This window comes from Chelonia mydas, chromosome 9 (genome assembly GCF_015237465.2).
Source record: "Chelonia mydas isolate rCheMyd1 chromosome 9, rCheMyd1.pri.v2, whole genome shotgun sequence".
Classification (NCBI taxonomy): Eukaryota; Metazoa; Chordata; order Testudines; family Cheloniidae; genus Chelonia; species Chelonia mydas.
Window position 1 is genome coordinate 13,562,768 of NC_057855.1, and position 16,707 is coordinate 13,579,474.

Below are 16,707 nucleotides of genomic sequence, written 5' to 3' on the forward strand. Positions count from 1 at the left end.
AAAAAAAGAAAGGATGGCTGGAATGCCGCCCCTGGAATTGTGCCCCCCCTAAGCATGTGCTGGCTTTGCTGGTGCCTAGAGCCGGTCCTGGGCATATCCATGCTAGTCTTAGTCTGGCTAGCTCAGGTAGCAGACAATTGTTGTGAAGATGTGGAGGCACAACCTTCAGTGTGGACTAGCAACCAGAGGAAGTACGCAGGGATTTCCGGTGCGCTTGTACTGGGGCAGCTAGCCCACACTGAAGTTTGTGCCCCAGTACATACTAGCACTCTTCCTTTACAGAGGTCTACAGAGCACGAGTACTGTAGGATTAAGTTTAACACCTTCTCTGTGCTACATCAGAATTTAGGTTTAGGTTAGGCATAGCAAACAAAAGCTACATACACCTGGCCTTCATTCAAATATCAATGCTACGCCATACAACCATCTCAGGCTTTTACATGTTACCACCTCTTCACTCAGGGCATTCCTTCTGACACATTGCCTCATGAAGCTCTGGAGATGACGGACACATATCCCAACAGATTACAGACAATTCCCATGGCAAGAAGACATCTTTGTGCACCTCTATCGATGCAACCTACAAAATTCAGCTTTGAAATGAGGCATACTTGATCCCACATCATAGTTATAAGCTCTGCCAAGATGCTCCAATTAATCCCTCGCAACCATTCAATACAGCTACACCTAATACAGTGAACACAGTTGGAGTTCATTGAAAACTCTGGAACACAACACAAATAATGGCATATTCTCTTAGAACTTTTGCATGTGTACTTATTATGGCATCCCGCCACCAACAGCCCCCTTTACTGAATCATTCGTAATTCAACAGGGCAGAGTTAAGGTTGCATTGTTTTCAAGTTTTCATTACCTTCATTCTCTATGTCCTATTTCCACATTCTGGAAAGGCACGAGCACTACTGGGCAACCTTAATTCTGCATTAGGAAAGATTTTGGGCAATTAACCATAAACCAAATTGTCTTTACTTATGTTAAAATAATTTATCTCCAACCTGTGTTTCTATCCAAGGCTCTTTAACGAGCATGGGAATTAAGAACCTGGTGCTGCAAGGTTTTCAGCACTTCACAGGATCAGAATCGGGATGAAATTCACCCGTGGTCAGAGAACCACCAAAGCGTCTATGTACCACTTGAGTCATAATTAAGCTCACCAATACACCTTGACTTAGGTGGTGTATTAGCTATGTGCTGGATGTCTCAGAAAAGGGGTAAATTTAACTCCAAATGCATAATTTAGATGCAATGTAATTTCCTCTTTTAATATAATCTGTAGTTAGCCAGATTTCTTTCCCTATTTTCACCAAATAGGCAAAGTGTTTAACCTTGCTATTAAATTGTGGTCAATGCTCAACTTTTAATAAAAATATATTACACAAGTGTCTTTGTTTTTTCAAGATGACCTGGTTTATGCTAATTTATTTACATAACTACTGTAATATGTATTTCACAGCTGACACGGCAGCTCTGTTAAGAACCCTACCGTGACCTGCTTCTCGTTTTGATGGGGTAAACAGTGTCACCTTTCCAGTGCCCAGAGAATTACAGAGAAGTAGCAAGGCATGCCATCAATCACATTGCATTAAGTTGGCTTTCAAAGTAGATTTCCGATATCACAAATGCTAGTTAGGCCGTTACGGAAAGTACAAATTGGACAGCTCATATAAAATGGCCATATGATGAATGCACATGACGGGTCTTCAAAGAAAAGGAGCACTGCTATTCTACAAATAACCTTGTCAAAACAAAAGTAAGACTGCAGCTCTTTTGGTAGTCTGGCTACTTCAATTTAAGAATTCTTTAATTGCTCTATCTTCTAGAAGTTCAAACAAACATCATTGGTAACCAAAACTCATGTTTATTTATGGACCATAAATTCTATGTCAAGCTAGCCCCTGCTAAAAATTTGAATTAGGTTTTGGAAATTAAAATATTCCATATTATGGCAAGTTTGTTACAAAGTATCTTTTAACAGAAAAAATCCCTATGATGTTTCAATCATAGCCAGGCTGCGTGACATCCAAAATAAATGTAATTTGCTGGCTTACTTCATGTGATCATGTCTCCCTCTACTGGTTTATCTTAGTAACAATGACAACCTGCTACTCACACTTTAAGATACTTGCACATTTAGCTCAAACATTAGTGATTTGTGCTTTAGGCACTCCAAGTCCAAGGTTAGATCACTGCTGATAAAAATGTCTAGATAAATATATATGTGGTCATGGTTCATTATCACCAGTGGGACTTGCACTTTGTGGACCTATAGACACTGAGGAAAGGCTTTTCTAAGAGCAATGCATATAATCCATTGGGGTCTAGCCTTTCTAAAACAACATACATATAATCCGATGATCATATCTCTAGTTGCTGATCTTAAACCCTGATATAGCTAAAGTATTCCTTTGGCTCAAGTGATAAAGGTGTGTCTTTTGCTTTTCCTGCTGCAAGATCCAGAGTTCAATCACCACTAATGTCTACGTAGTCTCTGTGTCCTGCTTCATTATGCAGAATTCCTAGTATAAAGAACTATTTTGAAATGTAATTTATATTGCTGTGTGGTGAGATATCATTGGTAAAAACCTCTTTGATTTTGCAAGAGTCTTCATTTTAGTCCCCAGAGAGGCTAGCTCTCTTTTAGCCTGCAATTTATTAAGCCCCTTATTGGTTAAGGATAGCTTTACATTTGTGGGATTAATCTCAGAGACCACAACTGTATTTTTATCTCATTACAATTAATGCAATGGGCTTATTAAAACAAAGGGATACTGTATATTGAATTTTTCCAGTTGACAAGACCCCCACAGTGCATTATATCCTATCAATAGGATGCTCGGGATGTCTACTCAATCAGCTGTTGAACAGAAGAAAGGAATACCCAGAGGAAATAGAAGTCATGTGGACTTTGAAAATTCAGTACTGTCACAAAGACAATACAAGCAAAATCTACAAAAACTGTATCATACTGCTGGTATCCATGTCACTAAGAGATGTCTCCACAGCAACTAGACACCTGTGGCTGGCCCGTGCCAGCCGACTCGGGCTCACGGGGCTTGCCCCTGCGAGGTGGGAAGGTCCCAGAGCTCAGTCTCCAGCCCAAGCCCAGAAGTCTACACAGCAGTGAAATAGCCCGCAGCCCGAGCCCAAGTCAGCTGGCAGAGGCTGGGTTTTTCTTTGTTGTGTAGACATATCCTAATATATTATAAACCTCATTGTGATGGGGCGATGTTCAGAAAGTATAAAGGTCAGAGGGAGGTGGGGAGGGGGGGTGGAATCCCCCCAAACTCAACTTCCTAGCCACACTTCTTTGGTCTATTAATATTTTAGTCATGAAAACAAACTAAATTTATTTTTGAAGCATGGGGAAATAAAATAAGATAAATACAGTCTGCTTCATTGTGTGTGACACATCATGTAGTGGAGAGGAGAAAGATACAACAGTGGAATTTTTATTGTGTTTGCCTTCTTCAGAGCACTTTACACACATTTATGCAGCCTCACAACATCCCTGTTAGCTAGGCAAGTAAGAATTATAATCTCCATGTGGAAACTGAGGCAGGGATGTTAAATGACTTGCCCAAGGCCCAGGATTATAATTAATGAGTTTCTGGCACCTAATCCTGTCCTCAAACCAGATCTCATTGCAAAGAAACTCATCTTCCCTTCTCTGTGTGCCTTCCTCAAGAGTTAGTTAGCAGGGCTTGCTCAGCAGTTGCTTCACACAAGCATAGGGAGAACACAAAGTTCTAGACAAAGCTCTCTCAGACTCTTATACCCAGCTAAAACCAGGATGTATAAACCCACCAGCTGAGAGACTGCTGAGGTTTAATTGTAAAAATATAACATAACAGATTATTTCAAGGTCTGAGCTGAGGGCCACATCTTATTTACCTGAATCTGTTTGCTCATCTCTAGTCTGAAGTTTTCACCATTACTCCCATGACTTGCCAGTTAAAGACAGATGGAAGCTGTTTTCTAATTCTATTTCACTGTAAATCACAAAGACAAATGACTGTATTACCTCGAGAGTTCCTTTGGCAGAGTAAGCAGCGTATGAGTACAGAAGGTCTTGGCTGTGAAGCTTTTTGGTCTCCCTGTAACACTTCTGTCCACTAGGATAAAAGCATTCACCACTATTTTTCAAAGTTACTGTATTTGAAGAAGAGCTTGGCAGGTCAAGCAAGACAGAGTAATTTACGAGCTGAACATCTTCAAGGCCACAAGACGTCCATTGAACCAGAAGTTTCATTGCAATGTCTGTATCTTCTTCTTTCCTAGGCAACTGTATCAAATCTCTGGGGGTGGGAAAAAAAACAGAAATAGTACATTTTTTCCAATATACATTCATCTTGTACAGATATAGCAGTTCACAATTTCATTAATGTGAGCCAAGGAATTCATGATAGATTACCATACAATACAACAAAGCACCTTTCATTCTCTTTGCATGTAATTCCTATCAGTCATCAGAAAAATAAAACTCTTTGTGGAGAATAATAATTTTTGTCTTTTAAGAAAAATATCCTATTGGAATTCCAAAATCCCACAGAAGTGATTTCAAATCATGGTATAAATTGTAAAGCATTCAATATTTACAAGTAGAATTTGCACTTCCATGCTGAAGTATCTGCTTGTTAAATTTCTGGGTGCTGGCTTTTAGCTAGCCTGGCTACAAAAGTATGTTCAGAAGAAGTATTTACATATTAACCTCAAACCTGATCGATTCTAAACCATATAATTTGATATTTAACATTTATAAAGTAACTTTCATTAATGGGTTTAAACATTAAAAACATTAATTCCACCTCACAAAACCTTATAAATTAGGTACATTTTACAAATGGGCAAACTGTGTCACAGAGGGGGTAAATAACTTACCCATTATCACACTGCAATTAACTGACTGAGCTTGCAATAGAAATCAGAGATGGAATCCTGGCCCCAGCGATGTCAATGACAAAGCTCCCATTGACTTCAGTAGGGGTCAGAATTTCACTCTATGCATCTCGCGAAGTATGGGAAAAGTCTCCACATTTTGATCCACTGATGAACATGAAAGCAAGTTCCAAATATTTATGCCCAGACTTTCTTTTTAAACTAAGTCTGCTAATTTTATATTCCATCTACTTAAAAGAATCGCTCTAAATTCTGTAGTATTACAATCCCCACAAAGTAGTGGATCATAATTAAAACTTTGCACAGGGTGATGCTATCTGGAGCACACTCCTGCAGCAGGCTGGGGAATGACAGGCACGCCTACCTCAGTTACCCTTTTCAGAGTCCCCAGAGTTTTCCCAAGTGAGGTTAATTTATTACAAAAGTCCCATGCACATAAATCATAATAAAAGTCCCATAACATAATCCAGATTTCCCCCATGATAGTCCGAACAGTGCAGCATAGAGTTATGGCATATCTCACTACGGCCTGACTCTCTAGTGCAGCCCCTACATCTCTCACCATGTCTGAACATCTCTCACCACGTCGCAGCTCTCCAGTGCGGCCCTCTCCTGTCCTTGTAACAGGATAACCACCTCACCCCTTCCAACTTGAGTGCAACCCAGCTCTTCCAATCAGGAACCCTCATTTTCTCTATGCTGGAATCATCTTTGCCAAAGGAACATTCCTCACTCCCCCTGGGCCTCTCAAAGCTCCTCTGGGTCAAGCTCTTCAGCTCCAGAGATTCCAGCAGTTAAGCACCTTTGCTGCTCCCTACCGTCAAGGCTCTTCAGCCCTAGGCCCCAGCTCAGAGTCAGGAGGCAACTCCCTCTGCTACTGCTGCTTCTCTTGCTTTCAGCCCTGGCTGTGGCTTGGGCACATCAACCAGCAAACCCCTTTTGCTGCTGTCCTACGTTCAGCCTTTGCCCAGGTTTCAGACATGCAGTCTCCCAGCCAATTCCTCCCTCTTCCTAGGGAGGCCTGTCATGAGCATTCTGCTCACTGAAGCTTTCCCCAAAGACGACCTCTTGTCTTCTGACTTTTCCTGACTCACTCTCACCAGGACTCTCCCTCAGTGGGTTGCTCCCTGACCTTTTCTAATCCTTAGGTGCAGCTCCGCCTTCTTAATTGGCCAAATGGGAGCACCTGCTTTGACATACAGGAGCTGGATCTGCTTCATTTGCAATGGCCAGCTACCCTGTGAAAAGGATGCACACAAAATCTATGATCAGTAGCTTTGGAAGGGTTAGCAATTGACCATTAACAGGAGATTAGAACTTCTCTGAGGCATAATCTATGTTGAATTTTAAGACAGCCAAAGACATACAAAATGAAGGCATGGTTACAGGGGTTATACTTTGCAGTAAAACTGCATCTTTAAGTTGATTTTCAACCATTGCTAACAATTGCCATAATAACTACTATTATTTTATAGCACCCAGCAGTGCCAAAATATGGTACAGTACTTTACAATGGCAACAAAGTCGAGGCCCCGGCCCTCAGGAGTTAACAGTTTAGTTGAAATAGAAGACCATCTGCAGTGTAATAAAAAAGCAGAAACTCCACTTCCAAAGAGCTCAGAACTCAGTGGCACAACTGGATTTTTAAGAAATAGCTCATTTTTTTAAAAAAACCTCCTTATTTAATGAAAAAAATGCCTAATATTGACTGGACACCCACTAGGTTTTTTTTGTTTTGTTTTTCCAAAAGTTTCACTTTACAAAATGATTGGTTTGAATCAAATCTATCCAAGACAGGAGAGTTCATTTGATGTAATTTTGTAGGGGGCTGCAGGGAGGGGACGATCCTGGAAACTAGCTACAATTAAACATTTAGTCTACATTCACTGAGAAAAGCTGAAAAGAGCAGTTTCACTAAGTATCATAATATATTATTTGACAGAAAGTTTTCCTCAGCCTTGATGTCCACAATAAAGGGTTATCCAGGCAGCATAATGAAGTGTCATGCAGAACACCTGAGCCTAGAAATGATTTTGTCAATACTGTTCAATAGACTGCCAGACCACGAATAGGTCGATTTTGGCTTTTCTGGGACAAATACAGTTTATATCACTGCTGAACACCCATTACTGGATGATCCACAGAGTGGGAATGATGAAAGAACTGAAGGAAACAATGAATCTAGTCTGACCAGCTTCAGAATGAATGCCAAGCGAATAGCACTGTAGAGAGACATCTAATGATAATTTCAGTGGAAAAATGGAAGCCTAAAATGAAAGGGAGAAAAATACATTGATCAATCTAACATAGCCCACCATCCCCAAACTCAGAATCATTCACCAAACTGCGGGGAGCTCTGAAGAGTAGTAGCCTTGTTGGCATATTGAAAGGGTACTAGGAGGTCTTTGCTTGGATATCTAAACTGCCTGCTGTACAAAATGTTTCAAAATGTAATGTTAATGGGAAATCATCACTGAGAGGGTGTGTTTCCAGTGGGATCTCCCAGGAATCAGTTTCTGACCATATGCTACTGCACATTTTTATCAATGACATGGAAGAAAACACAAAATCATCACTGATAAATTTGCAGATGACACAAACATTGCTGGAGTGGTAAATAATTAAGAGCACAGGTCAGTGACACAGAGTGACCTGGATATTTGTCTAGCTATGAGCCAGGAGAAGCAGGGATGGTGTCCCTAGCCTCTGTTTGCCAAAAGCTGGGCAAAGGTAACAAGCGATGGATCACTTGATAATTACCTGTTCTGCTCATTCTATCGGAAGTACCTGGCATTGGCCACTGTCGGAAGACAGGATACTGGGCTAGACAGACCTATGGTCTGACCCAGTATGGCTGTTCTTATGGATACCAAGCAAAAAAGAAGCATTTTAATATGGCTAAATGTAAATGTATACATCCAGGAACAAACATTGTAGGCCACACTTAGAGGATGGAGGACTCTATTCTGGGAAGCAGTGACTCTGGAAAATGGGTTGTGGTGAATAATCAGCTGAACATGAGCTCCCAGTGTGACACTGTGACCAAAAGAGCATTCCGGGGAGGCACCCCAGAGAATCTCAAAGAGGAGTACTGAGGTAATTTTACCTCAATATTTGTCGCAGGTGTGATCACTGCTGGAAAACTGTGTCCAGTTCTGGTGCCCACAATTCAAGAAGGAGGTTTATAAATTGGAGTGGGTTACAGAAGAGCCACAAGAATGAATTAAAGGATTAGAAAATGCCTTATAGTAACAGACTCAAAGAACTCAATCTGTTTAGTTTACCAAAGAGAAGGGGTGACTTGATTACAGTCTGTAAGTATCTACGCAGGGAACAAATATTTAATAATGGTCTCTTCAGTTTAGTAGAGAAAGTTTGGCTGGAAGTTGAAGCTAGACAAATTCTGAATAGAAATAAGGTATATATTTTTAAAGGTGAGGGCAATTAGCTATTGGAACAATTTACCAAGGGTTGTGGTGGATTCTCAAATCACTGACAATTTTAAAATCAAGACTAGATACATTTTTTAAAAAAGATCTGCTCCAGGAATTATTTTGGGGAAGTTCTGTGGCCTGTGTTATATAGGAGGTTAGACTAGATGATGAGACTGGTCCCTTCTGCTCTTGGAATCCCGGAATCTATACACCAAGTAACAGTATTAACAAATTTTATATTGAACTGAATTAACTTTCAATTGTGTTAGGACTGAAAAGTACATGATAATAAAACTGAGACTCAGAGATATAACCCCAAACCACCAGTTAGTGACACCTCAGCTTAGATCTCGCTTGTACTCCTTAGAATAGCTTGTGACATTCGATTTTTCTATGCTCAAAGGGCCAAAATTTTAAAGGTATTTAGGCATCTAAAGATAAAGATAGGCACCTATTGGGATTTTCAGAAGAGACTAGCTCCCTAACTCCTAGGGTAATCAATGGATGAACAAAACAATGAGCAATTGTTAAAACACTGGCAGAAATCTATTGGAGTAAGGACCCGGACAATTTTGAAAATCTTACTAGTTGCCTATCTGCATCTAAATACCTTTAAAAATTTGTCCCAAAGAACCTGATCCAAAGACCACTGAAATCAATAGAAAGACTTATATTGACTTCAGTGGACTTTGGAACAGGAAAACATAACAGGAAAAGAGTATTTAAACTTCTCCTTTTAACAATACTACCTTACAATTTAAAACTCCATTAGTAAGGGAACATTTACTACACATACAATGTCACTCACAACCTTATAAAAGTGAAAAGGAAATACCATATCATATTGGTGATGCATTAACAACCTTGAGTGATAACGGCTGTTACTCTGAAACATGTTACAACTGCACCCGACAGTATAGTACACGTTTCAAAGGCTAATGCCACCTACAGGACATTACAGGTTGCAGCATATGTTATGGGTTACACATGCAGATCAAAATATTTGAAAAACCTCTACTGAAAGAGACTAGATATATTATATCTGAATGTAATCTGTACAACAGTCAGAGTTACAGCTGTACAGAGTTCAACTTCTTTACAAGAACACTGGGCTTATGTTAAAGACTTCAGAAATCCAGTCAGGAGGAATAATTGTCAAAGGTCACTCTCCAGATTTAATCTTCTTAATTTATCTAAAATAAGTCTTCAAGCAGGCTGCACAAAATGGACAAGTTAATCCAATCAGTACTACATTACAAGTCTCCAATTTCATCTGCTATGCCCTTTAATGCAATGACAAACTTGGACAGTACAGAAACATACAAAGTCATTTGATTAACACAGTCACTACTTGAAGATCCACATTTCCCACAGGTGTTAGAAACAGTAATAGAATAAATAATTGGAAGAAACCCATCCCATACAAATAAGGTTATGGCACATTTCAACAGCCAGCACTCTGTCGCAATAAAAGGCAGGGTTTTTTTTTTTTTTTTTTTTTTTAAAGGACACAATTATCAAATTGTTCCCTCACTAATAACTAAAGATGCTTTTTACTCTATAATTAAATGAAGCATGCCTTTGAAACTTTTGTGACAATATACTTGACTGAATTACAGAAATGAATACACTTACTATTTACTTCATAAATTTCCTTACAGCATATCAAAATCAAATTGCAAATCATGGCACATGTGTTAAACAACTCAGCAGATATTAGGTGTCTTTGATAAGTCTCATGGAGAACAAAATAACACAAACACTTTTTGGCAGGTTAATTAAAAAGATTGAGCCAAATTTCTTCCTGATGTAAATCCACTAATTTCATTGATTTACACGAGGGATTAATTTGGACCATTATTTTTTGTGACGGGCTGGTTAGATAACAGAAACAATGTCACAAGAATAGTATTTCTGACAGTACTCCAAATTCAGAAACCCAGAAAGTACGAGAAGGTTTTTTTCCTTATCAGTTAATGAAAAACAACAACATTACACCTCACAGATTGCAGAGTCACCTTCTGCATCCTACTAATGTGAGTTAATTAATTTTTTTAATTTACAGAATATAAAGGCTGGTAACAAGATAGCATGTGTGATCTGTAGAAAGGAACAGAGTCTCTGCATCATCATGCAACTGCTACTGTGAATGTTTTCAGTATCTAAAGCTTCAATAGCAATGTTATGGCAATTTTCATTTACACTACTGGCTTTAATGGTGAGCCAGTTCCTGATACCCTTATTCACTTAATAATTTGTAATACTTTATTCAGCAAGTTGTTCCATGGAAATCAATAGTGATACTGCCAAGTAAGGTACTACTCTAGAGGCCACATCTTCAGCTACTCTAAATCTGCACAGTTCTATTGAAGTCAGTGGACTTTGATTGGCTAATGGTCTTCATGTACATAAGGGTATTAGAATCTGGCACAAGTACATTACATGAATAACAAGAACAGGCAGACGAGTATAGCGGATTTCATCTGAGGATTTCAAGAAGCTTTTCCCAAATTAAGCTTTAAAACACCCTCAGAGACAGGCAGACAGAAAAGACCTAAACCTCCTTGAACTTCAGGTAGAAGAAAGTCACCAGTATGTGAGTATGGGGCCCCATTGGGATACAGGTGGCAGAAGAGGTAAGACAACAAGCACGCTTCTTCAACTCAGCAGCACCAGCCCCCAGAACGGGTGTGCCGACCACCTATTTGCCGCCACCTCCTTGAGCCAATGGCCACTTGTCCCACCTGTCTCTATCCCCCCACACGCAGCGACCACCTGATCTCTACCTTCCCCAGGCAGTGACCACATGGCGTGTGGGGGCTGCCGCTTCCTTTTGTCTGTGGGGGCAGCTGGCCCCTCACCCTCCTCTCTCTGCCTGTGGGGGGAAGCTGGGGAATCAGCTGAACTTTCCCTGTGTCAGCAGCCTCTTTGGGCTTCTCCCCACTTCCCCAGCTGAGTTGCTTGAAAGTGGCCAACCCTACCCTCACTTTCTCCCCCACCAGCCTGCTAAGGAGGAAGCCAGCCCTCCCCTCTCCCCACCACTGTCCTTGAAGCTAGCGGGCTCTACAGACAACTAATCTCATTCTTCTTTCTTCCCCTCCTAGTCAGCAGCCGACCTCCCCTTCTTCCTCCTTTTTTTTACCAGCATCTGGGAGTGGCCACAACAGTTTCAAAGCAATACCGAAATAAACCACTGGCTGCACATGTCCTAACAACAACACACAGCTATTTCTCTGTGATGACTATACGAAGTGAATAATAAAAAATAAACCAAAGGTTAACTATCAATGTAACTACATGGTCTTGTTACCGTAATGCTTTCATTTCCCCTTGTTTTGGTTTAGGACCCTTAACTGTGCTCCCATTAGGAAAGCTTTGCAGGTACAACATTCTGGTATAGACCACGCTTTGCTGGTTTCATGGCTGAATTTAAATGACAAACTCATTAGGGCCGGATGGATGCCTTTACTTGTGTCTGTGAAGCACCTGGCACACTTTTGGGTGCTGCCATCGCACCTTGGGTGCAGTGTATAATGTTACCTATTGCATAATCAACTTTAGAAAACCTGCTGAACTGAAGCATTGAGACAGCCAGTAGAAGCAAGGAAATCTGATACTGATGTAATTAAATCTGCATTCCTTGGTCTGTGTAACCAGTAGCAGTCCTCCGATGCAATGTGGATTGATTCAAAACACTGATTTTAATCAGAGTTTACATTAACAAGCAGAAAACCTTGATTTAAATTGATTTATTTTTTACTAATAAGTGTACTAATTATTTTCCTAAAGAAGGCTTTACTCTCATTGGTTGGTACAACCATTAAAACACGTTTATTTGCAACCTAAAATTGGTACTATTTCTTGCTAAGCAGGAGGGTACACTATATCAATACACATTTATTTATAAAAAAATTATGTAGTTTAACATACATTTATGCACATTATTAACTTTTCCCCTTTTATGTTAGAAAATGGTGAATGAGGCTACATTTCTTATTTACCAGATTGTGTTTTGTTGTTCGGGATTTCTGTCAAGCTGCATTCGGATGTAAACTGGAATTCAGTTACACTTGGCATACGAACAAATGGGTATAAACTAGCTATGAATACATTTTGGATGGAAATTAGAAGGAGGTTTCTAACGTCAGAGATGGAGTAAGGTGCTGGAACAGCTTTCTAACAGCTGTGAGGGAGCAGGGGAAAAAACAAAACCTAACTAGTTTTAAAATGGAGATTGATAAATTTATGAATGAGATTATGACTAGGTTGCTTGTGATAGCAGGGGACTGGATTAGATAGCCCATTCCAGTTCTCTGTTCCTAATTCCTAAATTCTTAATTCCCTCCTGTATACCCTGTGCAGCCATAAGGGAGATAATATGTTTTACAGGCTGAAGGTGAGGGCAGAACCTAGGCCCAAACATTTAATAACAAACTAGGAACCTAGACAGGCAAAGAGGACACAATGTTTCATTAAGGCCAAGATGCAAATCTTAACTGGTTTTCCTTCTTTGAAATGATGAAAAGATCAGGAAAACCTTGAAGACATATTCTCGAAGACAGGAGACAGTTTATACTCCCTGACTTGCAGAATGTCAGAGACTAACTGCAAGAGATTACAACATGGCCAGTATTGCTTAAGGCTGGAAGTGCTAAAGATGATAAAATTAGGGTTACCATACGTCCGTATTTTCCCAGACATGTCCGGCTTTTTGGTTGTTAAATCGCCGTCCGGGAGGAATTTTTAAATATCTAAAAATGTCTGGGATTTTGCCATTATTATTTTTCCCCAAAGAAGAGTTGATCATTCAAGAAAGAGTGAATGTTGATCATTCGAGAAAGAAAGTGAATGTTGATCACTCAAGAGAGTGCCCACTTTTTCCCCCTAGTTCCCAGCGCTTGCTCCACGAACCAGCTGTTTCGCATGGCTGGGAGGGAGGGGAAAGGAGGTGGAACGTGGCGCGCTCAGGGGAGGAGGCAGGGCCAGGGCGGGGATTTGGGGAAGGGGTCCAATGGGGCAGGGAGGGGCCGGAGTCAGGGCAGGGACTTTGGGGGAAGGGGTTGGAACGGGGGCGGGGCCGGGGCAGGGGGGTGCGAGTAAATACCCCCTCCCCCCCATGGAGTGTCCTCTTTTATGAATGTTCAAATATAGTAACCCTAGATAAAATAGTTTATAAGATGATGAGCTGCAGGGGTAGCAGTCATAATGCTAGGCTTTCCATCCCAACTCAGCAGAGTGACAACATCAAAAGACAAAGCTGTATGAGGTGACTATAAAGAGAAATGAACACATATGCCACACAGGAATTTCATTTTAAAAACGGATGACCATGGGGAGAGTAGGGCTGAAGCAGTGCAGTGGGGACTTTTTTCCTCTAGCAGCACTTCTTTCACCATTGCTTGCTAAAAGACATAACTAGTCCTACCAGCTAATAAGCCAGATGTACGCTGCTGATAGCATATCCGGACACTTGGAAATACATGAAGTGATTGCTGAGAAACTGAGATTTCTTGCCCTCTAAATCAGAAGTTAAAATTGGAATAATTCCCCCATTAACACCAGACTGCCCTTGTCTAATGGATATAATAATGATAATCACTAAGATATAGAGTCTTTTATCAGCAATTCCTATTTGATATAGCAAGAACAGTAGGGTTCTTCATAAAAGGCTGATAGAATTCTATAGTTTTTCTCTCAAAACAATAGAGACAGATTTTTTTTCCCTTCATATGTAAAAAATCTTTATTGGGGACTTTGAGAGGAAATAACTGCAAGGATTTTCAAACTGAGATTCTCCATCCACTATCTTCCTGGGAGTGAGGGGTTGCCCTAGAACTAGTTGAAGAACCAGTTTTTCAAAAAATACAACTGTCAAAGTTGTTTCAGTTTTAAGGGTTTAGGAACTGACCTAATTTTTTTTTTCCAAAAATGTTTTGTGAATTTTAATCAAAAATTATTTCGTCATCAGAAAGTCACCAAAACTGTTAATAAAATAGCCATCGACAATGTTTTGCTTCTTGAAAACTCACTATCAAAAAAATTCAAACACCGCTTTGCTCACAATTTGCTCCAACAGTGATTTTGATAAGACTTTCAAGAATGATGTCACATAAAAAAAAAATTCAGTTTCTCTCCAAAAAAATAAGGGTGGGGAGAGGCCAGTTTTGACAAAGCAAAACAGTATTACAATAATGTTGATCTGCTCTAGTTTGCCCCCACCACAAAAGAAAAGCTGCTTCCATACCTGACAGATCACAGGGGATTCATGAGATGCCAGGGCCATTTTTTCAAAGACTTTGTACCATAGCAACCTCAACATTTTCCTTCTCCTGCTCCCTCATAGCAATGCAACCAGGCAATCACCTCAGCTGCAATAGTTCCTGGGGACCAAAAATCTGTGACTGTATTAACTTCACAGGTTGCCATTATTTTTATACAAGACCATGAGATGAGACACATGTCCTTGGATGCTGTGAGTTCTCTCTCCATGCAGACGGGCATTTTCTTCTCATGTCCCTTCCTGCAGGTTTTTATGGGACTTTGCACAGACATTATTAAGGATCTACAAACTATCCTGAAGGATGACCCAACGCTCTCACAAATCTTGGGAGACAGGCCAGTCCTTGCTTACAGACAGCCCCCCAACCTGAAGCAAATACTCACCAGCAACCACATACCACACAACAGAACCACTAACCCAGGAACCTATCCTTGCAACAAAGCCCGTTGCCAACTGTGTCCACATATCTATTCAGGGGACACCATCACAGGGCCTAATAACATCAACCACACTATCAGAGGCTCGTTCACCTGCACATCGACCAATGTGATATATGCCATCATGTGCCAGCAATGCCCCTCTGCCATGTACATTGGTCAAACTGGACAGTCTCTACGTAAAAGAATAAATGGACACAAATCAGATGTCAAGAATTATAACATTCATAAACCAGTCGGAGAACACTTCAATCTCTCTGGTCACGCGATTACAGACATGAAAGTTGCGATATTACAACAAAAAAACTTCAAAACCAGACTCCAGCGAGAGACTGTTGAATTGGAATTCATTTTCAAATTGGATACAATTAACGTAGGCTTGAATAGAGACTGGGAGTGGCTAAGTCATTATGCAAAGTAACCTATTTCCCCTTGTTTTTTCCAACCCCGCCCCCCCGACGTTCTTGTTAAACCCCGGATTTCTGCTGGAAATGGCCCACCTTGATTATCACACACATTGTAAGGAGAGTGATCACTTTAGATAAGCTATTACCAGGAGGAGAGTGGGATGTGGGGGGAAAGAAAACCTTTTGTAAACATCCATTTTTTCATGGTTTGTGTGTATAAAAAGATCTTCTGTACTTTCCACAGTATGCATCCGATGAAGTGAGCTGTAGTTCACGAAAGCTTATGCTCAAATAAATTGGTTAGTCTCTAAGGTGCCACAAGTACTCCTTTTCATTCTACAGTAGCAGATTCCAACACAGAATCGAGTTCCAAGACAGCGTAAGAACTTTGGCCCAGACCATCACTTCTTGCAGAAAAGACACCTTCACATCATCTCTTCTGCAAAGCAAATGTCTCCCATTCAAATTATGGAAGAAGTGACATGCAAAACATATGTAAAGAGTTTTTTTTTAAAATGAAAAGAAGTACCACAATACTTAAAGCACAAGATAAATGATGCTGAGGTATAGATGTAGAAAACCATCAGAACTAATAGTTTCTAAGTAGAATGTTTCTGTATATTTTGTATGAAGCATAAACGGTTATTTAGCAATATACAGTAACTGTGCTTTATTACTGACAAGATGCATGTCATAGGATGGCCCAGGCTGGAATGCTCTCATGAGGTACGCAGCACTGTGCCAGATGTGTCTGCCTCAGTTTCCCCTTCAGAATTCCCAGAAATAGTCCTTAAAGGCTTTTCCAAGAGTCTTGCACACATAAACCATAAAATCCCACAACCACACACCAAAATTCCCCAATATAGTCTAAACAATAAATGCAACAGAACAGCTCCGGCATCTCTCCCCACGCCCCAGCATTCAGTAAAACTCCGGCATCCCTCATCATGCCTCACCCTGGTCTTCAGACTTTGCTGGCCCTCAGGACTCTGGCTCAGAACAAGCATTCATCTTATTCTGCTGCTCTCAGCCTTCAGCTGTCTCCTGCCTTCTTTGGCCATGACTCGCTGACTCAGGAAGGTCAGCAGGCTAGCTCCTCCAGTGGCTTCCTGATAATCCCCGGTTTCCAGGGAAGGTCAGTGGAAAGCTTTCTGCTCTCTGCAGCATTGCCCAGAGACTTCCTCCAGTGTGACTCCCAGGCAGTTCGCACCTGCCCTTTCCCTCACTGATCC

At 40.6% G+C, this 16,707-nt stretch overlaps 1 protein-coding gene across 3 annotated transcripts in view; it reads right to left on the reverse strand.

Annotated features, from left to right (window-relative positions):
• NAALADL2 (N-acetylated alpha-linked acidic dipeptidase like 2) overlaps nucleotides 1-16,707 on the reverse strand; it is an 882,142-nt gene that overhangs the window by 392,422 nt on the left and 473,013 nt on the right. For all 3 annotated transcript variants that reach the window (XM_043521778.1, XM_043521780.1, XM_043521781.1), the window contains one exon: nucleotides 4,043-4,316. In XM_043521778.1, coding sequence (XP_043377713.1) covers nucleotides 4,043-4,316 — 274 coding nt within the window. The remainder of the gene's footprint in view (nucleotides 1-4,042; nucleotides 4,317-16,707) is intronic.